Source organism: Dasypus novemcinctus, chromosome 4 (assembly GCF_030445035.2).
Source record: "Dasypus novemcinctus isolate mDasNov1 chromosome 4, mDasNov1.1.hap2, whole genome shotgun sequence".
NCBI classification, from domain to species: domain Eukaryota; kingdom Metazoa; phylum Chordata; class Mammalia; order Cingulata; family Dasypodidae; genus Dasypus; species Dasypus novemcinctus.
In genome coordinates this window covers 59,551,315-59,577,494 of record NC_080676.1, presented here as the reverse complement: position 1 = coordinate 59,577,494, position 26,180 = coordinate 59,551,315, and the positions used below count along the sequence as shown (strand labels likewise).

The following is a 26,180-nucleotide window of genomic DNA, read 5'->3' as shown; positions in this document are numbered from 1 at the left end:
TCTCAAGTCGCTGAACTTTCCCTCCGTCAAGGAATGTTAGGGTTGCCATGAGGAGCTGGGTATAAAGAAATGATCATCTATCGAGATACTTGAGACTCCGCCATACCTGAAGTGGGAAAGATCTCCTGAGGCCAGGAACATTAGTGTGTGGAGAGGCCCTTTCTAGAAGGAGCAATGAGACAGAGGCTCCTACAACATTCGACCTGCAAACACCTAACTCCCACACTACCGTGGTCACCAAGAGCTTGATGGCATTTCATTCCCTCTTCCCCAAAAGAGTCTGGCCTTCCTTGGGGAAAGCATCTGGGTTTACTTCTTTGCTGGAGTGGGGAGAGCTTGGCCTAAGGAAACTTGGGCTTCCCTGAGTGACCTGGAGAGTAGGTAGCCTCAGAGCACCCACAAGATGCCAAGCAGGGTGGGGATGCTGATATGAATTAGACACATCTCTGCGTTCAAAGAGCTCCCTGATGCATAGCTAGCTGGACACATTTATATAAGGCAAACATATAGGAAACAAAAAACAAAATAATGAAGCATTAGTCACATGACACTGATTATAAGCACAATGATTCAGAGATACCAAGCTCTTGAATAAGCTGCTGAATGTCTCTGAGCCTCAGTTCCTCATCTGTAAAATGGGATAGTGATTATCTACCTTAAGAGACCAGAGGCAATGTGTATAAAAAGGGCCCAAGACGCCACCCCACACATTTTAATCACTCAGCAAGGGAAGCTATTACTACTTTTATTGCCATGGCTTAGAGGAGAGCTTCTCCACAGAATGGGCTGAGGGGAGCAGACTTGGTCATCCATTGAGCCCTTGGGACCAAGCCTGGGATGTCTGGAGCCCCTGGCTGGCCCTTCCCAGGCTGCCAACAGTCTGTCTGTTCACCCCAGTGTGCTATACAAATAGCGTCCTTCTCTTTGTGTGCAAAGAAAATTGGGAAGCCCAGTTTGGGGTCCTCAGAGAAGACCTCAGAGCAGCGGAGGCCTTTGTGGGGAAGGGGAGATCTGCTGCAGAAGGAGGAGGCAAGCAAAATCCAAGCTAAGAGGGTAGGTGAGAGTGGGCACAGGAGCAGGGCTGTGCCCTGCACAATGTCTTGCACATGGGCTGCTAGCACTTATTATTAGCTGAGCAATTGATCCTGATCCAAGTCACACTGGTTCTCTACGCTAAGAGAGGTGAAGGGCGAAGGCTAGGTAATGTTCTATCAAGTGGGATAAGAGTGGCTGGACCAGGATTGTGAGGCAGGACTCAGGGCTTGAGGCATCATGCTGAGGCTTAGGAGCATACACTCCTCAGGGGTCAGAGGAAGGCAAGGGGCAGGAGTCCTGTCGAGAGACACAGCAGGCAGCAAAGGCAGTGGAGCTGCATTGGGGCATTCAGCAGCCAGGAGCCAGCAAGAGGCAGACGCCACAGTGCCCAGAAGTCACTGAGCCAGGCTTAGCCAAGATAGGATCCAGCCTCAGGGCCACAGGGAAGAGGCTATCACTGGGGGATAAAATGGGGAGGGGGAGTCACGGGAAGATGCCAACAGGCTATGGGCAGGCCCAGAAAGCCAGGCAGAGCAGTGGACACTTAGGCCACCTTCAAAAGCCACTGTGGGTCTGAGAGCAGGTATCATAAATCATCGTGCTAGGCATGGGGGTGGGGGCGATGAGAATCATAGGAAGACCCCCACATACATGCCCGAAGAGGGGTGGGGGTGTGGAGGATGCTAGGCCAAAGATGACTTGGTTGTTGGGGTGACCAGTCGTGCCGAGCGCAGCAAGCAGGAGAGCAGGTGAACGTGGTTCAGTTCAGGTGGCCCTAGAAGGTCGGTCCCATCAGCCACAGGTGGTAGAGAGCAGCAGGAGTCCCCACCTTAGCGCTGTATGTCGTTGGGGTGACCTTTAGCCTCTCCGCTTCCTTTTCTATAAAGTGGGGATTACCACGGCACCTCCTTCACTTGGATGAAGATTAAAGAAGGTCATTTGTGAGGTTCCTGACAGGTACAGACCTTGTCTTAGTTTCCCAGGGCTGCCATAACAAAGTGCCACAAACTGGCTGGCTTAAAACCACAGATCTGTATTGCCCCATGGTTCTGGAGGTGAAAGCAAGGGCCGGGCTACTTCCTCTGAAGTCTACAGGAAAGACCCTGTTCAGGCTGTCTCCCGGCTTCTGGCGGGGGCTTGCCAGCATCCGTGGCTTTCTCTGCCTCTGTTCTCTTCTTTTTTTTTTTAAAGATTTATTTTTTATTTATTTCTCTCTCCTCCCCTCCCCCTCCAGTTGTCTGCTCTCTGTGTCCATTCGCTGTGTGCTCTTCTGTGACGGCTTGCATTCTTGTCAGAGGCACCGGGAATCTGTGTCTCTTTTTGTTGCGTCATCTTGCGTCAGCTCTCCGTATGTGCAACACCACTCCTGGGCAGGCTGCACTTCTTTTCACGTGGCGCAGCTCTCCTTAAGGGGCGCACTCCTTGCGTGTGGGGCTTCCCTATGCGGGGGACACCACTGTGTGGCACAGCACTCCTTGCATGCATCAGCACAGTGCGTGGGCCGGCTCACCACACGGGCCAGGAGGCCCTGGGTTTGAACCCTTGACCTCCCATGTGGTAGGCGGATGCTTTATTTGTTGAACCATATCCACTTCCTCCATTCTCTTCTCTGTGTTCAACTTTCCACTTCTTATAAGGACAGCAGTCATATTGGATTAAGGGCCCCCCTACTCTAGTACAACCTCATTTTCACTTCCTAATGCCATCTGTAATGACCCTATTTCCAAATAGCATGTCTTATGGAGGGACACAATTCAATCCATAATAGATGTTCTTACCATGATTATCAGCTGCTGAGAATGTCAGGTTGTCAGAAAATTTGGGGGCATTTAGAGGTTTGATAGAGATAACATGGCAAGAGCCCAGCCCAGGTGAGGAAGGGCTGTGAAGGGAAAAGCACAGAGGCTGCAATGACAGATAAGCCCCTGCTCGAATCCCTCCTCCATCACTCCTACCTATGAGTCCTTTGGCAAGTGACTTCATCTCTTCAAATCTCAGTTTCCCCCTCTGTAAAATGGAGACCCTACTAGCTAGCTTTGGGGGTTGTCATTACAATTAACTGAGATAACGTTGTGGAGTGTCCAGCCTAGTGGGAACTCAGTAAACAGCTACTGTATGAACTAGGCTGGTACTGAGGCAAGTGAAGGAGAATGGGACCCAGTGGGCAAATGGAGACCCAGGACTCACCTCCTGCAGCCTAGATCTCAGACCTAGAGCAGCAGAAATAACTACTTCCTGCAGGAGCAGAAGTAGCCAGAGCTTTGGGGGCTCACACGCAACGTACCCTGCATATATGCACTCACATACCCTCTGATGGGCTTTCCTCCTGCCCGGACAGGATTTGTTCAGGGACCTGGCAAGCCAAGGTTGATGGTGGAGAGCAGCAGTGGCTCCAGCTGGGAGAGATACAAGCAAGGAAAGAATAAGCGAGGGAGAGAGAGGCCAGGGGAGGGAGGAGGTATTTTTCCTTCACTTAGTAAGTCAGAGCTTCTTGAGCACTTTCTATGGGCTAAGACATGGTATGTCTTGTACCATGGAGAACAAGACAGACATGATCTCTGCACCCTCAAAACTTAGTCTAGTGGGGGAGCAACGAAAGGAGAGCTTTAGGAGGATGGTTCTGTGCCCCTGTGCTGGCGGGAATGGAGCAGCGAGGAGAGGAGGTGGAGGATATACAGTGACCAGGCAGGAGACGATGAAATCCAGCACGGTGGTCAAAGGACACACAGACTGTGTAGTGTGGAGGAAGGAGCATGGGATGTGTGTCCCCCAGACCCAGGCTCCCTCCCTGCTCCACCTCGTATCAGCCATTTCAACTCTGGACAAGTTTGCGTTTTAGGTCTTCTGTTCCTACCTCTCTGTAAGATGAGCCTTGTAAGTCTGTAAGTCTCACAGACTTATTGATGACCATTAAATTAGGTGAGACCTGGGGATGCTGGTTCTCAGTTGAGGGCTCAAAAAATGGGGGCTGCTGTCCATAAGAACAGTAATAACAAGGTGACTCCAAGAGTTGTTTTGACATAGTAAGTGACAGGACTTGGTCACTGGGAGTGGAAATATTTTGGTTGACATGTGGCCAACTTCAATGGGGTTGAGGGTCTTTTGTGGGTCAGAATTGGAATTTCCCGGCTGGGAAAGATGGGTTGAACTGAGGTAGAGTGAGGAGTTCAGTTCTAGTTGAAGAAGAATTCCCAAGTTACCTCAAGCAAATGTATATGATTCCGTTTAGAAAAACAGCACTTAAGTTCAGTCTCCGTGTTAAACGTTTCCACCTTTATTTTCTCATGAATTCCCCCAGGCAGCAGTTGGAGGGGGTCCCCCAGAACTCCAGAGCCAGAGCCAGCATTGGGCTGCCCCAGGCCCTTGGGCCAGGTCAAACTCAAAGGGAGGAAAGTATCCTGGACAAAAAAGTGTAGTGGGGAACGAAATGGCTGCTCAGTGAACTTCCCCTCGGTAGAAAGAACAAGACCTCAATAAACACGTTACCTTTTATTTTATTTTTTTATTTTTTAAGTGGCAGCCCCATTGTAAGCAAGAGGCTTACAGAACAAGGCCCCAGAGAAGAACAAACGAACCTGCCCCCCTAGCAACTCTCTTGCCAAGAATGAGCTGAAATTCTCAGAAAAGTCTTAGAGCCAAAATTCTCAGGGAGAAGTCCCAGAAGACTGTCCATTAGGTGAGGAAATGTAAGCAAAATAGAATGTGTAAAACAAACTAGAAATCATCCAACAAGGCCGCATCCAGCTATGTCTTAATGAGGCTAACTCCAAAGAAGTTTTTCCTTTAATCTGGCATTTGGAACAGAATGCTGCTAAGAAGCCCCCCACCTCATCCACCCTACCTTTATGTGTTGCCATGACTACCCAAGTTCTTAGAACATGAAAGAACTACCTCAGCACTTTCCTCTAAAACAAAAGAAAATTATTCCAGGTTTCTGGGCAGAAAACTCCAAGGAATGGGACCTGTTACTGGATAGCAGGTTCTTCAGAGTTGCTAGTGGTGAAATATGAGCCTACAGGGACTGGGGCCTTTAGCAGAGCCAAGGGAAGGAAACTGGGGCTGACAGGACCCCAGCTCTCGCCCCCAGCTCGCAGAGCCCGTACTCTGCCGTCATTGCTGGCGCCCTCCTCTCAGCTGGACCTCATTTGCCCCTGCGATGAAGCATGTTAAAAGAAAACATACCCTTTGTCCATATGGGAAGGGGCAGAGGGCTGGACAGTGGGGAAAAGCAGGTCCCTACTCAGGAGATCTCAGGGGGCAACAAAAGGTGCCTATCTCCTGCTCTCTAGTCTGGTTTGCTCTTGGAACAGCCCCTCCCAAGCCCCCTTTAAAACCAAAGGTTCTCCAGACGAGCGCCAGCCTGAGCCTTCTCCTCAGTCCACACAACAAGGCCAAGGTGGCCACAGGTGGACAGCTGACCTGCTCCCTAGATGCTCCCTCACTGCCTTCCTCTGCCCGAGCTTCGAGTCAGACACCTGGGCACTGACCTGACACCTCCCTCTCCTTCCTCCTCCACAGCCAGGCGTTCATCGTGTTTTGAGTCTACTTCCTAAAAAGTCTCAAATCCAGCCACCTCTTTCCTTCCACACTGCTGTTGTCTTGGTTCAGGTCTTACCATCTCTAGCCTGAAGTGATACCTCCAGACCTTCTCCACACCAGAGCTAGAGTGGTCATTTTAATACACAAATCCAGTCACATCAGCTCCTACACAAAATCCTTCGGTGACTTCCCATTGCCTTTAGGACGACTTTTCAAATTCCTTGGGGAGGCATGCAAGGCCTCTTACGATTTGACCTCTCATTCCTGCTCACTGCACACTCCAGCCATAAAGAAAGCCTTTTCCCAACTTGCATGCTCTCCCACCTCTGGACCTTCACAATTATTTCCCCTCTACTGGAAAAAGCCTCCCCTAACCCAATGTGCTGAATGTCTTCTGCTTGGCCCTTCAGACCCACTCCCTGCCATGCTCAGCCCCAGAGGCTGCCTGGTATGGATGGCATCTACAAGCTCCAGTCCTTTAGCCCCTGGTTGGGTTTGGCCAATGCGGAGCTTCAGTGAGAGCTTGAAGTTCAGGAGAGAGTGACGTCAGGGTAATTATTCCCTCCCGGTAGGTCGCATTAAGCAGGCTGATCCCTAGACAGAAGGTCACTCCTTCTCTCCCAAGGCAGCCCGCATGACCCGACTCTCCTTCCAGAGCACACCAGCTCCCCACCCAGTTCTTCTGGCCTAGGGGTGATGACAGCTCTGCTGTGTTAACCCTGGGTTTCCATCCTATCTCCTGTTGTTCTCCCACACCCTACCCACACCTTGGCAAAAAACCCCTTGGTACCTAAACTGTCCTCAAATTATCCCAATTTGAGTGTGTGATCTCTTCCCTGTGGAGACCCTGATTAATACATTCTTCCTTTGTCTTTGCTGAAGCAGAGCCATCCCTTAGGACTAAGCTTAGGCACCACCTCCTCCAGGAAGGCTTCCCTATTCTCCCCAGTCTGGGTTAGCTGTCCCTCCCCTTGGGCTCCAAGTACTTGTTGTGTATTCCTCTGACACAGCTCTTTCTACTCTCTATTGCAGAAGCCGGGTAATTTGCCTGACCCCTGACCTATATTTGAGTCTCTGGAGGGTGGGGACCATGTGTTGTTGCTCATCCCTGTACCCCAGTATCTGTCTCAAAGCAAAGCCTCCGAAACACTTACTGAATGAAGGAAAGAAGTGACAGCAGCTTGGAAAGAGACCCTGTCAATGTTCCATAGGAAACACGGTGCAGCATCCCTTTGCGGTGGCCCTCTATAGGAGCTGGTGTCCTCCAGGCCAGGGCAAGGGAGTCAGCTCGACCAAAGGGCCCGAAGAAAGACTATTTAAAGAACACCCCACCTAGGGCCTGGGTCCATGCCAGTGGGCATGGAGGGAGAGCAAGGCGAACTGTTTCAACAGCTACACTCTCTTGGGGAAAAGAGTAGCCAGCTTCCCTCAACTGCAGAGACACTGGAGTGTCCATCCCGAGCCGAGAGCCCTGGGAACCTAGGTGTCCACCCCTAGAAATCCTACCAGTTTACTATAATAAATTACTGAAAGTCCAGAGGCTGTTCCAAAGGACTCTCCCCATTCCGCCCATACACTACCGACTCATACGTTCATTTCAACAAAGTTCAGTGGGCACTTGCCCTAGGCAAAGCATTCCCCCTTTATTTTTCTCTATTGTAATTCAATCTTAAAAGGGAAAAGTCCATTTTTCTTCTAGTCCAAGTCCCTACTGGCCCTGTATGAGGACAGGGAGGGCTGGGGGGTGGGCGTCCAGGTAGAAGAGCCCTAGGCATTTGAACACATTGGGGGAGTTGGAGCATACCCGGTGGTTGGGAGACAGACTAGTGAACTAGTGTGGCAAAAGGGCTCCTGGCTCCCACATTTTATAGATTTGTGACCTTGAAGATGTTATCTCATGTCTCTTTGACTCAGTTTGTTCCTATGAAAAATGGTGGTAATAACAGGACTTAGCTTATACTTAAAAGGTATGAAAATTAAATGGACCCAAATGTCATTCTCCAAGAGATTGCCTAGAGCAGGTGATCCCAACTTTATCAGACCTAACACTCCCGTCTTATATTAAATATTTTGTAAGGCCATCTTTACTATTTTTAAATGAAATTTATAGATAATATAACCCACCTACACATGTAATTTCTAAATGTCAACATACTGCCTTACCTATGAGATAAAGAACTGAAAGGAAAGTGACTTAGAATAAAATAAGATGCATTTTAATCTCAAAATGAGCAGGACTGCATGAAAAGAGATAATAAAGTAGTCAAATGCTTGCATCTACTTTTAATTAATAAATTTCAATTTGGGAGAAGTAAAATAATATTCAACAGAATATGATGGGTAGTTCTTTATATTTGATGTTCTGAAACAAGGCAAAACAAATATATATTCATACAGATAAGGAGAATCACTATTCATGTACAACAGCAGATGAATAGAGGTGTGTGGTTTGAGCAACTCAAATATCAGGAGTTTTTGCCATTGGTATAACGATTTTCTTTTTTTTTTAAGATTTATTTTTTATTTATTCCACCCCCCCCCCCATACTCCTGTTGTCTGCTTGCTGTGTGTTCTTCTGTGTCTGCTTGTATTCTCACCAGGCGGCTCCAGGAACCATCCTTTCAGAGTGGGAGAGAGGCTATTACTCTCTTGTACCACCTCATCTCCCTATTCTGCTACATCTTCTTATTTTCTCTCTTGTTATATCATCTTGATCGTGCTGTGCCAGCTGTCCACGTTGGCCAGCATTCCAGCGCGGGGAGGCTTTTCCCACGCAGGGCGGCATTCCCACACAGGGCAGCTCTCCTGTGCAGGGCCGCACTCCCACATGGGCTGGCACTCTGTGTGGGCCAGTTTGCGCTCACCAGGAGGCCCTAGACATCGAACCCTGGACCTCCTATATGATAGCCGGGAACCCAATTGGTTGAGCCACATCCTTTTCCCAATATAATGATTTTCTGAACTGGTGAACATATCCTTGCAAAGATTAAATACAGCACTCTCTCAATTTATATTTTGGTACTATTCATGAACAATTCAGGGAATATTAAAACTGCAAAAAATACTTTGTATTTATATGCAAAATGGGATTAGTTCTAGGCTCAAACCAATATAAAGAGGATTTCTACCTACATGGATGTCTGGTGGGGCATTCAAATGTCATGCTAGGTGCAGAAAAATCTTCCTAGTATAAGATTCCCTGCTTATGGCAGGAAGTCTGGCCTTCCCACTGCCTCTATCCAAGAGGTGTCACCCAATCAAGTTAACAAAACAGAACCACAACATAGACTTACAAGACGCCTCTAGGGGGCAGCACTGCCTCCACTGAGGTTCAGAGGGCAGGAGCTTAAGAGGTTACGCAATAGGTAGCACACTTGGAATCCAGAATGATAGCCGTGCAACCTCCAGGAATAGAGACCAGACAGTCAGCACTAGGGAAATCTGCCAGCACATGACACTCTGGCCCACTGTTTTGTTGTGTTCTGCTACATTCTAATTTGGCTGGGGCTGTAGGTTAAGGCATCCCCTGATGATTGGGGGTTGAGGTCTCTGTTGAGGAAGATGAAGAAGAAATCATCTCCTAAAATAGAAAGAGCAATATCACCCAGAATTCTAGTTAGAGAAAAGGTCTCAGCAAACTGATAGACCCCTGTATTTTATTCCCCCAACTATTGGAACCTCTTTGAATGGAATATCATCAGCACTCTTTATAAAGAACCCAAGGAGTCTGTGCTCCTGTGGCTCCATCGTGAATCAACACCATGGAGAATTTCACAAAGTTGTGACATTTTCCTTCTTAACCTAATGTATCTAAAGAAGCTCTTACTGTGGATATAAACCATACTCCTAGCAAGACCAGTCAAGGCACTGAGGGAGCTAGTCAGACAGTGTGCGCCCAGCCCATTTCTTCCTGTGTGCAGCCTTAATTATCAAGAAAGCTTTCCTTGAATGTGAGGTTTTATTTCTCACAAAAAGGAGCAACCATTGCCAGCCCTCGCAGGAAGAAGCAGATCCTCAAGAAACTGGAATTGAGGTGGTGGCACAGGACAGAAAGGGAACTCTAATCTCCTTCTTGACTTCAGTCTTTTAGTGGAACCACCTGAACTTTCAAGAGGGCAATTATCCCAGGCTTTGGCTCTGAGGCTGTGGCCCTGACCACATGGAGGTGATCCCCATACTAGGATAGGATGGGCTCTGAGCCCTCCTGATCAAGTCATATCTTGCAAATGAGATTATATGGAGTCATGTTCCTCTCTGTGCACGTTTCTCTTTTGTTATCCCCTACCTATGGTAAAGGCTTGTCTGAGGATCCAGCCTCATCTTGGGCTGCACTGTGCATGTGTACATGTGTGTTGAAGGGGAGAAAGCACCACCCCTCGCTAGTTTAGTGGGGACAGCGATGACGAGAAATCCAAAGGGAAAACTTCAATCGCCTCTCCCCACATGGAGATCCTCCTGTCATTGCTAAACTTGGAAGAGGTGACTGAATTCATTAGGAAAGGTAGTAATTTTCCCTACAGGGTTTGGCAGAACCCCAGAGGAGGCACCAGGTAAGAAGACACCTAGAAGGAAACTCAAGCCCAGGGGCTAAGACCACAGCCCAGGTATCAAAACTTGAGAAGATGAAGGCTGTTCTTGTGGCAAAGAGAACTGACGTTGGGACCCATCCTGTGGCTGGATGGAACCCACTTTGTCTCTCTTTTGCCCAGAGAGAGAGTGAGCCTACAAATACTGGGAGGTGGGGTGGTGAGCCTGCTTTTGGGGGAGAGTGGCTCCATATGTGGATAGGATGGGTTCATGGAAGCTGAGAACCAAGAAGACTTAACATGTGTCACCTACATGTGTGTCCAAGAGCAAGGAAAGGGCTGAGAGAAGAGGAGGACAAATACACAAGCAAACAAAACAGAAATAAAACTAAAAGTATTTTCTCAAGGTGTGTTTCCTCTCATCACCCACTCTATTCAGGTGTCAAAGCCATGATGGCCCCAGGAAACCTCAAGAGGCAGAAGGAGACTGGGAAGGCTCTGTCTTTTGTAGAGAAACTGACACCACCATTTCCAGTGTCCAGAGGACTGGGAGCTCCATCCAGGGTGAACGGGACCTGTATATTGGAGCTGCTGTCTTCAGCAAGCAGGGCAGGATCCTGAACATCTCAGACACATCCACCATCTGGCCTTCTGCTTCATCCAGCAACCTCCCCAGCTTGGGAATGGAGCTCACCTGGGGAGAGAACCAGACGAGAAGACAGCTGAGCAGTCCATACCGAGCACTCAGAGCCAGAGCACTCAACCAGTGGTTCTCAACCCTGTCTGCACATTACACTCACCTGGGGAGCTTTTCAGACACATCCAAGCCTGGGCCCCATAGCCAGAAACTCTGATTTAATGGACCAAGGCATGGAGAGCTTTTTAAACCTCCCCAAGTGATTCTAACGTACAGCCCAAGTTGAGAACCACTATACTATACAAAAGGAAAGGCCCTAGGGCCCTCACTCAGATCCCATCTACTCTCAATTTATATACACTGCTAACAATCCAGTTGTCTGGTTTCCTAGCTGGTATAAGATTAAAAGCAGCAAATTTAGAAAGGGAGAGAATGGCTGCTAATAAAAAGACACTAAAAGCAGAAAGACATAACAAATGAGAGTCTGATCTCAAGTGTAAAGATAGAAAACCTATAAAAAGCAAACACAAGCATTTAACCCCTCTCTCCTCCAACGTATCCTATTTACAGTAAGGGCCTGGGAGTATCACTACATTGGGAGAGGAGAGAGGGAGGTTGCAGTGTGAAGGGCAAGTGACGTATATTGATGTGTAAGACATGTGTTGACAGGTGCTGCAAACGTTACCTCATTTAATTCTCCTCACAGCCCTATGGGACAAGTATTATGACCCCATTTTACTGATGAAGAAACCAAGATTCAGGGAGGATCACTGGCTTGCTCAAAGTTGCACAAGCAGTGAACTGCAAAGCTGGAATTTAAATATCAAATGTCAGTAGGTTTGACTCAAAAGCCTATATGTGTTTGAAAGTGCCCTATCATTAATATAATGACTGATATTTCTAATGATGACCCAAAGTCTAGAGTGAGATTGCCCTCAGTGTCTTCCATTTAAGGCGTTCATTTAAGGAATAGTCATACATAATAAACACACACACACATGCTTTTCAATGGTGATGAAAGAACTGGGTATTCATCTTGGAAATAAATAAATAATACAAGTTATTTCCCAGCTCACACCATTTATCAAAATGAATACCAGATGGATAAAGATGGAAATGAAATCATAAAGGTACTAGAAGAAAATATAAGTGAATATTTTATAATCTTAGGATGGGGAAGGACTTTCTAAACATGTCAACAAAAGCAGAAACCAGAGAGAAAAGATTGATAGATTTGACTACATAAAAAATTAAAAACTTCTGTACATCAAAAACCACCATAAATTGAAAAAATATTCAACCTCACTAGCATTCAAAGAAAGGCAAATTAAAACAGCAATGAGAGACCTTTTTTTTTGCTTATCAGATTGGCAATGATTAAAAAGAATGATAATACTGAAAGTTGGCATGGGTGAGGGGAAATCAGCACTCATACTCTATTGGAAGGAGTGTAAATTGGTACAGTCTTTCTGGAAGGCTTTTTGGCAATATGTATGAAAAAGCCTCAGAAGGCACATACCCTTTGACCGGGTAAGGCCGCATATAAAAATTTATCCAAAGGACAAAATTGATCCACCACGCACATGTGTACACATACAACAAACACACATAAAATGTGTGCAAGGACTTTATTCACTATTTGGAATATTGAAAAGTTGGTAGCAACTTAAATGTCTCACAAAAGTGAAATCACCAAAAAAATTGCTATATCCATAAAAAGCAATATTACGTAGCTATTGAAAATGATGCTGTAGAAATAGACCAAAGGAACAAAATTGAAAGCCCAAACCCCACTATATATGAGAAATTGATATATGATAAATACCAAATCAGTAGGGCAAAGGAAGACTTTTTAAAGAAATGGCGTTGGCTAACTGGAAAAAGAAGCTGGATCTGTATTTCACAGAATATACCAAGAAAAACTTCAAATGGATCCAAGATTTAAAGGCAGAAAATAACAGTTTACCCTGTAGTTCACATTCTCCCCCAGTACATTCAGTGGTTATGGCAGGATATATGAAGTCCAGCATCTGACCCTGCAATATCATTTAGGACAACTTGAAGTCTCAAAAATGCCCCCACATCACATCTCTTCTTCCCTCTCCCTGCCCTCAGCAACTACTGTGGTCTCTTCCTCCACCTCAGTGCTACAAGGGTAAACTATTATCTATGTGGTGAAGCAGTGCTCCAAAATGTGTTCACCGAGTGCAATGAGTGTGCCACAATGATGGAGGAGGTTGTTGGTGTGGGAGGAGTGAGGTGGAGGGGTGGGGGATATACAGGAACATCTTATGTTTTTTAATGTAACATTTTTTTTGTGATGTATATATCTTCAAAAAAATACAATTTACAAAAATGATGGGGTGGGGGAGTGGGGAGTGGGGTATAGGAACCTCTTATGTTTTTTATATTTTTTTTATGTTTTTCCATGTAATATCCTTTGTGATCTATTAACTTTAATTTAAAAAGTGTAAAAAAAATGTGAACCAAAAAAGAACAAAGCTAATACTGAAAGGAATACAACAAGGAAAGATGATCAGTTATGTAGGCAGAGGAAGAGGGATGGGAATGTACTAGGAACTGAGAGTTGGAGGATTTCTGTATTTAAGCAATCAGAAAAATAAGCAAAACCCTTTTAATTTGTAATTCCAATTCTAGTATCTTCTCCAAATCTAATTGCACCTATGCACACAGTCATCTCTACAAGAATGTTCACAATGTTGTTTGTAACAGTGAAAGACTGGACATCTCCTATGTATCACATATTAGCTAATCACTTATCGCAAATCTATACAAAAGATCATGGTGCAGCCTGGAAAGAGAGTGAAGGGTTATCTGCATATGCTGAAAACGACCATTCTGAGATCCAAAGTAAATGGCTAAGTGGAAAACTCAAGATGCGTATTAGTCCTTAGACCTATGCTCCCTGATTCAGTAACCAGGAGTCACATATCTGGACTGAGAGGAGTAAGTGCTAGAAGGAAATTGCAAATGCATGGTATGAAAATAGAAGGAAAAATATCTCCTGAAAATATTTTATATTTATGACATGTTATATGATAATGTTTTGGATATATTAAATTCAATGATATAGATTATTACAATTTTTTTAAAAGGCAGAAAATAAAACCATAAAATTACCGGAAGATTAATAGAATTCCTTTATAATCTTGGAGTAGTGAAGACCTTACTAGCTGCTTCAAAATCCAGAAGTCATAAAAGATGGATAAATACATCACATAAAATGTTTTTTAAAAAGCTCCTTCATGGCTAAAACACCATAAGTAAAGTTAAAAAAAAAAGCCTAACTGGAAAAACATTGCAACTCATTTCATAAAGGGTCAATCATACTAATATATAATTTATTCTTATGAATCAAGGAGACCAATAATCCAATAAGAGGCAGAGGACTTGGCCCAGTGATTAGGGCGTCCGTCTACCAAATGGGAGGTCCGTGGTTCAAACCCTGGGTCTCCTTGACCCGTGTGGAGCTGGCCATGCGCAGTGCTGATGCGCGCAAGGAGTGCCCTGCCACGCAGGGGTGTCCCCCACGTAGGGGAGCCCCATGTGCAAGGAATGCACCCTGCAAGGAGCCACCCCCACAAAAAAAAGCACAGGCTGCCCAGGAGTGGTGCCGCACACCTGGAGAGCTGACGCAGCAAGATGACTCAACAAAAAAGAGACACAGATTCCTGGTGCTGCTGACAAGAATGCAAGCAGATACAGAAGAATACACAGCAAATGGACACAGCAGACAATGGGGGGGGGGGAGAGGGAGGGGGGAGGAAGGGGAGAGAAATAAATTAAAAATAAATAAACCTTTTTTTAAAAAGGGTGATATTATACAGTTATATGCTTGTATATATTGGGAAATAGGAGAATCTGGAAAGAGACACATTAAAATACTACAAGTTGCTATCTCTGGTTGGTGGGACTTAGGGTTATTTAAATTTTTCATTATTTTTCTTTTTATCAGTTTTTTTTCTAATTTTTGTACAATGATCATGCTTTATATGGCAATTACAAAAGAAAAAGAAAAGCATTGATTTCAAACAAGCTTCAAGGAAAAATAATAACCCAGGAAGATATTTGTGACATGACAAGCAATTTAATATCCTTAATTTTTAAAGAGTTCTTACAAAACAATAAGAAAAAGTAGAATGCTCTAGGGAAAAAACCAAATGAGCAATAATAGGGTAAACAAATGTTTGTACACTTATGTAATATATTATTAGAAAGCAATAAATTATTATTTAAAAAAGAAAAAACATTACTGAACATTTAATGACAAGGAATGAGTCATATATTAAGGAAAACCATCTTGATAAATAGTGTCATTTTAATAAAAATACATATATAACATCATTCTTATAAACTTTATTCAGTGCATGCATTTATGCATATATAAAAATTTATGCATAGAAATAAATACAGAATAAAATCAGTACAATAAAATCTATAATGGCAGGCATCAGAAGGTCAGTAGATAATATTTCTAAATGGTAGGATTACAAGTGTGTAATTTTTTCTTGTCTTAACGTCAATTTTTCTGCAATGAAATGATCATGTATATAATATTTTTAAAGGAAATATTATTTGTAATAATGCCTTGTATTTTAGCCACAAGTAGTTTCATCACATTGTATTTAATAATGAAAAACCAGGAGCAGATGTGGCTTGAGCAGGGGAGTATTGGCTTCCCACATGGGAGGTCCAGGGTTCAGTTCCTGATGCCTCCTAGAAAACACAAAGCAGTAAAAAAAACAACAACCCAGCTCAGGAGAGCCAGTGTGGCTCAGTGGCTGAGCACTGGCTTCTCACATATGAAGTCCCATTTTCAATCCCCGGCCCCCTGGTACCTCAACAAACAAATAAACAGAACAAAAACAACCCAGATGTATGGCAATAGAGCGTTAAAGGTAAATGAGTTCTTCAGGATATTCTCAATCAAAAACAATTACCTTATTGAAAAATAGTTATTAGTGTGAAAAGAGATTCACCGTTTATGAAAAAATACATGTGTGTACACAATGCAGGGATACAAGATGACTCCATTTCTAAATACGTATATGCTTAGAAAAATTCTGGAAGGATACACACCAAGGAGTTAACTGTGATTACCCTGGGTGGCAGAATTACAGGTGTTTTTTGGTTGTGGTCTTGTCTTTTTGATGTCAGAATTTTCTCAAATTTCTACAGCAAATTATCTCTTCTAAAATGGTGGGGGTGGAGGATGATTTTTAAAAAATGAATACATCAAGAGACAAATTCCAAACTATCTGAAAGAAGGCACCCATCCAAAACTTTATGAATAAAGGATTCTGATAACTGAGGAGAGGCCCTTTCCAACTCTGATGACAAGGGGATGTAGAACGGTCTTGGTCCTGGGGTGAGCTGCTTACCCCCTCCTTCCTACTCTCAAGTCCCTCTCCATCACAAGGGGCCGGCCGCCACGCTGGGTGCCAAGCAACTGCGCACCAGTGTATGAAGGTGGGATGCGGCGCCAGGCAGGGCCTCCCAGCAGGTAAGGTAACGGGCAGCTGGGCAGGGGGTGGATGGCAGGCGCCGTGGGCGGGGAAGAGGCCAGGGCACCAAGGTTCTCCAGGAGGACCTCATTCCCGGCCAGGTCCTCGCTGGGCTTTTGCTGGCCTCCCACTCGGCTAGCCTAGCTTCTGAGTCCCTTAAAGGGAAGGAGTGGCAGGTGGGGCCTCTCTCACTCAGCCTCCTCCGAAAGGGCCAGGGCAAAGCAATGAGGCACGGAACATGTCTGGAGGTTACAGACCAGATTCTTGGGGGTGGGGGTGGGGGGTGAACCTTGCCCAGGCAGTCCCCTTAGCTCCTTGTGTCTTCTGAGAGTTTATTGCAACAGCTTCCTAACTGGTCTCTCTGCTCTCAGTCCCCTGTCCAACGCATCCTCCAAGCCCCTGCCAAGCCTCCTGATATACAGCTAATTATTTCATTCCTAGGATCAAAACATTTTATCCAAAATCAGTACTTCTCAAACATTCCCGCTGAAGTACCTCAACAGCAGACAAAAGAAATGCCTTAAGGTCCCCCAGGGGAAGGCATAGCCTGAAGCTCCTGCCAGCACAGCCCGACTTGCTTTGAAGTCTCTTGTTTTCTCTTAAAAATTCATGAGAATTTTGCATGCTACCCCATGATGTATCTGAATTCCTTTTAACATGAAGATGTTTAAAATTATTCACCTCAAGGAAAATTGATGCCCCTGAAAGAAATATCGGTTTATCCGGAGACTTCACATATCCTCCTTGGAGAAGTACTTGCTGGATAACATCCAAACTCCTGACAAGCAAGGCTCTTTACAATTTGGCCCTCGCAAACCTTTCTGCTTTTCTCCTACTACACGTCTGCACACACTCCATGTCCAGGCCACCTGGACCCTTTCCCGACATGCCAGGGTCTTCCCAGCCCCTGGGCCTTGCTCATCTTCGCTCCTGCAGACCCCACTCTCTACTTGTCCTAAAGGCCTCAGGGGGGATCAAGCACCACCTTCCAGTCACCCTTCTCTGACCGCCCCTAGACACGATGTGAGGAGAGCGTGAAAGTGGGTGAAGCCAGCCTGGGCTTTGGAATCTGAAGGCTGGCATTCCAATCCCAACTCCAACTCTTGCCACCGGGCACACTACCTAACTTCTCTTAGACTTCATTTATAAAACGGGGAATAATTACATTCCCCCTCCCAGGGCTGTTATGAGGATTAAATAAGATTTAAGCAATGGCATATAGGGCCCAGCACATGATTATTACTTGGCTCCTTTCCTTCCTCCAAACTCCTATAGCACTTTATTTATACCACTCATGTAAATAGCACACGTTTACATGGTCGTCATTTTTATAATGGCTTATTTCCCCCCAAATTGGTGGTTCCCAATGACACAAAGAAGCTTCTTGTATTACCCCATGATCTCATGTCTTGAAAGATTTTGGTTGTTAAATCAAACACATTTATGAAATAATAGGCTGCTTTTCTAAGTTCTCTATCCTATTAAGCTTTGGGAAACATTGAGAGAGTTCCCAGCCTTTCCTCGCATGCCTAACTCCAGGGAAATGGAGTTGGGAGCCACCCACAGACTATAAACACCTTGAGACTAGAGCTCCATCTTCCCACTTCCCACAGCACCTTACTCAGCGCCTTGCTCTTCCAACACACCTAGTAACTGCTTGTGGCATAAACAAAAAGTTTCACATGCATGGGGGGAGGAAGCACTCCCCGGATTAGCCGGTTGGTGTGCAGAAAGGGGTCATTGTTGTGGGAGGCCGGGCTGGAGGCAAGCTCCTCCCCGCCGGCCCGGTCCTGGAGCAGCACCCCCAGTTACACCAGCTGGCCTTCAGCTTCAGTGTGTGAGCCGATTCAGAAGCACCCTCTCCAGTGTCTGGAAACTCCCACAAGGAAAGTTTGCTGCCCGAAGTTGGCTTTTGACTAGAGTCTTAATAAGAGGCCTCTGCAGGCTGTGGCCGGAGAGACAATGTCACTTAGAGGAGCAGCGTGAAGCGGCAGTTAGGAGAAGAATTATTTTAATGAATACATTTCCTTTCAATTGTATGGGAATATCAAGATCCCATTAGAATGGGGAAGCAATTAGAACTAATAAAGATGAATGCTCAGCGCTCGGTGCGCGCGGAATAACAAGCAGCCAACAAAGGGACTCGGGAGAGCCTGCTCTAATCCAAATGAACCGGCGGCTGCGGAGGGGAAGCGGCTCTGCCGAGCTGCCCGAAGCCCCCGCGTCCCGCACATTCTGATCACGGCTCGCCGGCGACGCGCGCGGGGCTGGGAGGCCGGCCGCGGGGGTGCGGCGACGGGGCCCAGCCTCCCGCGGATGGAGAGGGGCTCTTGGCAGCCCCTCGGCGACGGCCATTCAGACCGGGGCCTGGCGCCCGGCCAGCCTCACGCCCGCACTGGGTCTCATTGTGTCCAGGTGGCAAATGCCATCTCGCCTGCTCTCCTTCCAGGTTTGGAGAGGGGAGAGGGATCCAGGCCGTGGAGGAGGAAGAAGGGGCGAAGGAGTCGGGGGCCCCCTACCCCCTGCATCTCTCCCCTCCCCTGTCGCCCGGGTCTGCTCCTCCTCTGGGCTTGGTATTATGTTACAGACACTGGTGAGTCACAGGCAGCCAAACACAGAAGCACTGTTGCTTACACAATTACTCTTCAAACAGTAACAAACAATTTTCATTACCCAAGTCAGATCGAATCACTCGCCTGGCCATCCTGCCTCAAACCCAGCCAAACAGGACCCAAGGCTTCACGCTTTACCCATTGTGCTGTGGCAACACTGGGCTCCACTTTGCCCCTGGCAAAGATTCAGGATGAAGCCGTTCCTCTGATCCCTTCGTCGGGCCAGATGAGCTGTCAAGACTAGCAAGAGAAATAGGGAAGGCTCAAGCACCTATGCATTTAGGGACAGTTTTAGTTTCCTGCCTGCTAGAACAAATACCATGCAATGGGAATTTATTGGCTCACAGTTTTGAGGCTAAGAGATGTCCAAATTTGAGGTGCCAGCAAGGCAATGCTTTCTCCCAGAAGATTATGACGTTCCAGGGCTGGCTGCCTTCGATCCTTGGTCCTTGGCTTTTCTGTCACATGGTAATGCACATGGTGGCATCTTCTCCTTTCTCTTCAAGGTTCTGTTGGCTTCCAGCTTCTGGGGGCTCCCCATTTCTTCACTCTCCATCTGACTTTCACTCAGTTCTCCTGTAGTCCAGATGAAAGCCCAACCCGATTTAGCTGGGCCATTTTGAAGGGGTCTTATTTACATTAGGTTAGCACCCACCAGAATGCAGAGCAAGAACAAGAACATGTCCAAACTGTGGTGCACAATTCAGTCCACCTCAGGGACCCACTCAGATCTGGGCGAGATGTACCCAACACCTGTGGGAAGAGGGCACACAAGAGTTTAGAGGACTCTACTGCCAAGTTTAGAAGGAATCCAGCAAGATAACCTTGGCTCCCCACCAAAGCATTCACTGGCTTCAGATGGAGTGTCAGTACTTGACATTTCTTTATTTAATCTTTTTTGGCCAGACGGTTTCTTCAACCAGGAATGTGTAAGCTCATTCCAAAATGTCTGCGTGAGAGGCCAGTCACACTCATTACTGGAATTTTTCTACCACTTCTCTTTTAAAATGTCTGTAACATTTAATTTTGTTGCTTAATGGGAGCACACTTTAAAAGTACGTTTACATTTATAATCTTTATTGAACTTCAAAATAACCCTGTGGGGACAACAATGCAAGGGTTATCAGGCCTAATGACAAAGAATCGGGGGCCCAAAGAAGTTATTGCACAGGAGTGAGAAATGAGGGAACACGGGAATTCAGTTCTTCTGACCTCATTCAGTGCTGCATCCCAGGAGATGCTTTTTATACTTCCACAGAATACTGGACATTTCCAGAATAATTTGCCCTGCAATTCTGCTTTTCCAGTGTAAGTCCTTTATTCCATTCCACCTACTAAAGCATACTAAGCACTGTGGGCTTTGAAAGATTCAGTCTAGGTTACAAAAGTCCCTCCTCAAGAAGGTTTCAATCTAATCATCAGCAAAGTATTTGTATCGTCACCTTCCCAACCAAAAAGATATACATTTCCTCCCTTTTAATAATTTAGGTAAGGATTGTCTTCAAAGTCTGCCTGTCCACTATGTAGTAGGCACAATCAATCCTTGAAAAATGATTGTTTAGCATCAACATTATTGATCAGTGATTGGTAAGTGGTAAACCAAAATCCATTCATCTGTCATACCCCTACCACCTACCTTATCTAAAGGTCTGTTCATTTTATTTTTTTAAATCTTTTTTATTTTTTATAATTTTTTTCAATGATATAATTTTTAGGTATAGTTTATATACAATGAAATGCATAGATATTAAGTGTCCAGTTTGGTTAAGTTTTGACAAATGTTTCATTACACCCATATCAAGATACAGGACATTTCTATCACCCCAGAAAGTTCCTGCATGCCACTTCCACTCAACCCCTGCCCCCCAGCCCACCACTGCTCTAATTTCTATCACTATAGATGAGTTTAACCTGTCCTGAACATCATATAAATGGAAGCATATTGTTTGTAATCTTTTGTAACCTGCTTTCTTTCATTCATCATAATGTCTATGAGACTCATCCATGTTGTATCAGTAGTGCATTTTTTTTTTGAATGAGTAGTATTAAATTACTCATTCAGTTTTTTAAACTCAGCCTCATTACTACTAATTTGCCCCTCAAAATTCTTTTCATTCACTGCATCTCCTGCAAACTTGCTGGCAATGCTTGAATTGAGAAAAATATGTAAATGGACTATTTTATCTCTAGGTGGCTCTTTCTGTTTTGAGAGAAACAGATAAACAGGGAGTCCAGCATCATGGTCATAAGGACAGACTTCAGAGTAGACAAATCTGGGTTCTCACTTCCAGTCTAGCACTTAACAGATGGGTGGTTTGGGCAGGTGATTTAACCTCTCTGTGACTGTTTTCCCATTTTTAAAATGGGGATAATAATACCTTCCTAATAGGGACTTGTGAGGACTAAATTATATTGTACATAAAATATTTGGCACAAAGGAAACTAATAACAGCCTCAAGCTAGACCATAATACACATCCTCCTACTTTATTCACACGCTTTTAATTTTTGTAAGTCATATATAAATGGGTATATATTTTCCAAAGTTTTAAAACGAGGATTTCATATTTAGGTCCTTTCATCTGCATACTCCTACAGAAGTCTAAGATTCTCAGATATTTACTTAAAATACGTAACTACCATTTGCTATGGAAAAAAGTAAAGACTTCCATCATTTATTCATTGACAATCATATATTGTATTCTGACTATAAGAAGCCCTTCAAGAGAATTAAAGTCATAGACTTAGCTTTTAGGATATTTGGTTTTGGAGAGGAATAAGATAAACACAAAAATAATTAGAATACAAAGTAGGGTAAATAATAATAATAATTAGCATCTATTAAAGTACAGTATTTAAGAGCTAGGTTCTGGAGTCATACTTTTTTTTTTAAAGATTTATTTTTTATTTCTCTCCCCTTCCCCACCCTCCATGTGTCTGCTCTCTGTGTCCATTTGCTGTGTGTTCTTCTGTGTCCGCTTGTATTCTTGTCAGTGGCACCGGGAATCTGTGTCTCTTTTTGTTGCATCACCTTGCTGCATCAGCTCTCGGTGTGTGCAGTGTCACCTGGGCAGGCTGCACTTTTTGCACACTGGGCAGCTCTCCTTATTGGATGCACTCCTTATGCATGGGGCTCCCCTACATGGGAGACACCCGTGTGGTACAGCACTCCTTGTGCAAATCAGCACTGTGCGTGGGCCAGCTCATCACAGGGGTCAGGAGGCCCTGGTTTGAACCCTGGACCTCCCATGTGGTAGGCAGACACTCTATCCTTTGAGCCAAATCCGCTTTCCTGGAATCATACCATTTAGTTTCAAATCCCAGCTGTGTGATGTTGGGCAAGTTACTTAACCTCTCTGTGTGTTTATGTGTAAAATGGGGATAATAATACCACTTATCTAGGACGGCTGTTATAAGAATTAAGGTGAGCTAATACATGTAAAATACTTAGCACATATCAGCACATAAAAACACAATCACTAGCTTAACATTTATTGAACACTCATATGTGCCAAGCACTGTGCTAAATACTTTAGCACATAATTTCCACAATGCTGTTACTGTTATTAAACCCATTTTACTAACAACTGAAGGGTAGGGAGTTTAGGTAATTTGCTCAAGATTACAGTGCTAGTAAATGCCATAGGGAAGTCACAATCATCTATAAAATAGGGATGATATATTAATGCTTACCTTAATGAGAATTAAATGAATAAATATTTTTAAAGTGCTTAGAACAGCACTTAGCACATTAAAACATCTTTATAAGTGGTTGTTAAATAAATACAAATTGTTATGTGATTAAGAAATAGCAGTAAATAACTTCAATTCATGGCAACTAAGGAAGGCTTTGGGAAGGTGTTGAGTGGGCCCTGAATGATGGGTAGGATTTAGAGAGATTAAGGTGATGGGAGAGGAAAAGAAAAAAGGAGAAAAAAAAAAAAAGAAAAGAAATGCAGGGAGTGGGAGAAAGTTCAGGATATGTAAAAAAAAAATAATGGGAATAATAATAATGGGAATAATAATGGAAATAATAATAATAATGGGAAGTAGATACGCTTGACTAGGGGAAAAAAAAAAATCTCCCCTTCTTTCCAGTGAACCACTATTCCTGCCAGTTGTACTTCCTAAATAGATGTCTTATCAGTTTCCTCTCATCCCTGTAGAATCTCCTGTCCACACCTCTTATCATAATCATCCATTGAGCAATATTTATGGAGTGTCTCTCCGTGCCAGGCACTGTTCTAGGTGCTGATAATACAGCAGTGAACGAGACAGTTCTCCAGGGCTCAGTTCCTATCCTGTACTGTAATAATCCTCCACACTGCCACCGCAGAAATTGTAAAGACACATGCTTGGTCCTAACCCTTCCCTGCTTAAATCCCTTTGTAGTATTTTCTCACTGTGTTTAGAATAAATTTGTCTCCCTAGCAGCCTGTTTGAGGCCCTTCTTTAATTGGTCCGTGCCGTCTTCTCTCCCAGCCTTCACCACCAAGCATCTTGCTCTTTAGCCACAATAAAGCCCTAGAAATCCTAGATACACAATTTAAATAAGCACTTGCTGACAGAACGTGGCTGGTATTTCCGCCCCTATCTTACTCTTGTCTATTAAAATATTCCCCCTCTGCAAGCCTTGAATGGGAAAGTCCCAGTTATCCGCCGCGGCTTTCCGAGCCTAATAAGCAGCGCAGCGGGCACACCTCCCAGCCCCTCCATCTACTGACCCCTGCGGGCACCCGCCACCTAGAGGGAACCGGAAGAGGAGGGGCTCCGCATAGCGCCGGCGGCGCCATCTTGGCTGAGTTGGCCGGAAGAGGCTCTGCGCGCGCGCGGTGCCGCAGCTCCCGGCTGCGGGTGGCGTTGCGGTAGCTGCCCGGACCGCTGCCTCGTGCAGCCAGCAGCCGCAAAGCCTCCTCCCTCCCCCATCAGCTGGTCCTCCCCGCTCCGCTCGGCCACTGTCCATCCCCTCCGCCGCGGTTCACGCAGCGGTTCGCACATCTCTCGGCAGGTGTACGCGCTCTGCACCTGCCTGTCCGAAAACATGTTGCAGAAACCCGAGGGCGAGGGTGTCCTCAGGCCGAGGCGGAGAAGGATGGCGGCCATGACGGTGAGACCCAGACCGGTCCGCCTCGCTGGAGGAGGCCGCGAGCCCCCTCCTGCCGGAGGGCCCCAGGGGAACTTGGTGGCGAGAGGCAGGCTGCGGCTGCGGAGCCCGCCCCCAACCCGAAAGGCGCAAGGGCTTTGGCAGCCAAAGCCTTGGCACGGCGCAGGCTCCACCGCCGTCTGAACCGGACGGTAGCCGAGTTAGTGCAGTTCTTGCTGGTGAAGGACAAGAAGAAGAGTCCCATCACACGCTCCGAGACGGTGAAATATGTAATCGGAGACTTGAAGGATCTGTTCCCCGAGATCGTCGCAGGAGCCGCAGAGCACCTGCGGTATGTCTTTGGGTTCGACCTGAAACAGCTTGAGCGCAAGCATCACACTTACATCCTGATCAGCAAACTAAAATCTTTTGAGGAGGAGGAGGAGGAGGATCTGGGAGGCGATGGCCCCAGACTGGGTCTCTTAATGATGATCTTGGGCCTTATCTACCTGAAAGGTAATAGCGTCAGGGAGGCCCAAGTCTGGGAGATGCTGCGTCGATTGGGGGCGCGTCCCTCCAAGTATCACTTCCTCTTTGGGTACCCTAAGAGGCTTATTAAGGAAGATTTCGTGCAGCAGCGCTCTCTCAATTACAGGCGGGTACGCACACCAGTCCACCCGAATATGAATTCTCTTGGGGTTCCCGAAGCAACCTGGAAACCAGCAAGATGAAAGTCCTGGGGTTCGTGGCCAAGCACCACTAGAAAGAACCCCAGTACTGCCCAGTGCAGTACCGTGAGGCCCTGGCAGACAGGCCGTAAGGGCCAGAGCCAAGACATGCGCAGAGGCCAGTATGAGGACTAGGGCCACGGCCAGGGCCAGTGCCAGGGTGGGCATCCGCCCGTAGTGAGGGCTGGTTGAAAAGTCGCGGGCGGGAGCCCCATGGGTGTGGAAGCTACTGTCTTGAGCCATGAGTAGTAGAGAGGGTGGGATAGGGGAGGTCGTTATTTCTGTATTATTTGTGTAACTTTAGGATTTAGGTTTTTTTTTACCTTGATATGTTCTGTTGCATGTAATATACTCAAATTGCTGTTCATGAATGAAATTGGTCTGCTTTTTCCTGTAGGATTTTCGTTGCAGAGTTTTTCTGGTTTTGTAAAATGTATTGAAAAGCTTTCCATTTTATTTTGTGATCTTGATGAGATTGTGCAGCTTTGTATGTTCTTCCTTAATGGTTTGAAAGAATTCAGCAGTATGATCTGGTGCCAGGAAAAAAAAATTGCTGGTTGGTGTCTAACCTCCCAAAGCTTTTTGTCTATTGTATTTTTAAAAATTTTGACATGTACCTCTATTTGCTTAGCTGTTAAAGTAGCTAGAGAAAAATAAAAGTGCAATAAATTAGAAATATATGCTGATACACTTAATAAAGTAAGTATTTGTTGAGTATGTTCTTTTTTGTGATGCACTGTTTTGGACATTTGGGAAAAGAATGCTGACCAAGATAAAGATCCCATCTTTCAGAATTGGAGAGTAAGTAAAATAAGCCAGAAGTTGCAGTGCAGTGAATTGAAGGCTAAAGAGGGACACCTAACCCATGGAGGGCTATTGGGTGAGGGCTGCCTGAGGTGACCTTTAGTCAGAGTTTGAGAGAGGGGTGAAAAAGATGGGCAGGCAAAGGGGTGGGGGAAAAGATGGAGGTGAAGTTGGAGCGGTGGATATGTATTAAAAATCACAGATGCTTCTTGATAGCATGGGAAGAAGACTTAGTATGTGGCAGATCTGGAAAATAACCTACTTTTGTTAATAGTCTTGCTCCAGGGCAATTTATAACAGTCTACAAACTGTGGTGTTGACTGTTAGCACTTTGGTCCTCTTCCTTCTCTCATCCCCAACAGTGCTCCCTCTTCTACCAGATCCCTCAGGGACCAGATAGCATAACAATTCCAGAACAGTATATATAGTATGGGTGGAGATACATTTGATGACCCCAATACCAAGAAGGTCCATTTCAAAACCTCGTCCCTGGTGCCAGGAAGCCCAATGCCTCATCGATGTTTCTACCTGCTACTTTCCACCTTCCACTTCCACTGTGAAGGAGACCAGTAAAGCAACCCTCACATTCCTTTTTTTTTTTTTTAATTTATTTTTTTTATTCATTTTTTAAAAATATTACATTCAAAAAATATGAGGTCCCCATTCACCCCCAGCCCCCTCACCCCACTACT

General features: G+C 45.4%; 1 protein-coding gene and 1 long non-coding RNA gene across 2 annotated transcripts; one reads left to right on the top strand and one right to left on the bottom strand.

Moving 5' to 3' along the window:
* Window positions 1-10,483: 10,483 nt before the first annotated feature.
* On the bottom strand, window positions 10,484-19,074 carry LOC139438876 (uncharacterized). The gene is made up of 2 exons (XR_011648626.1): window positions 18,936-19,074; window positions 10,484-10,794 (listed from the first exon to the last, which is right to left on the bottom strand). It is a non-coding gene; the product is annotated as an uncharacterized lncRNA (long non-coding RNA).
* A 459-nt stretch (window positions 19,075-19,533) lies between these two features.
* On the top strand, window positions 19,534-25,401 carry MAGEF1 (MAGE family member F1). The gene is given in 4 exon segments (XM_058296442.2): window positions 19,534-19,629; window positions 23,743-24,616; window positions 24,619-24,765; window positions 24,768-25,401. Coding segments are annotated over 4 exon segments (1,212 nt in total). The 3' UTR covers window positions 24,863-25,401.
* Window positions 25,402-26,180: the final 779 nt, after the last annotated feature.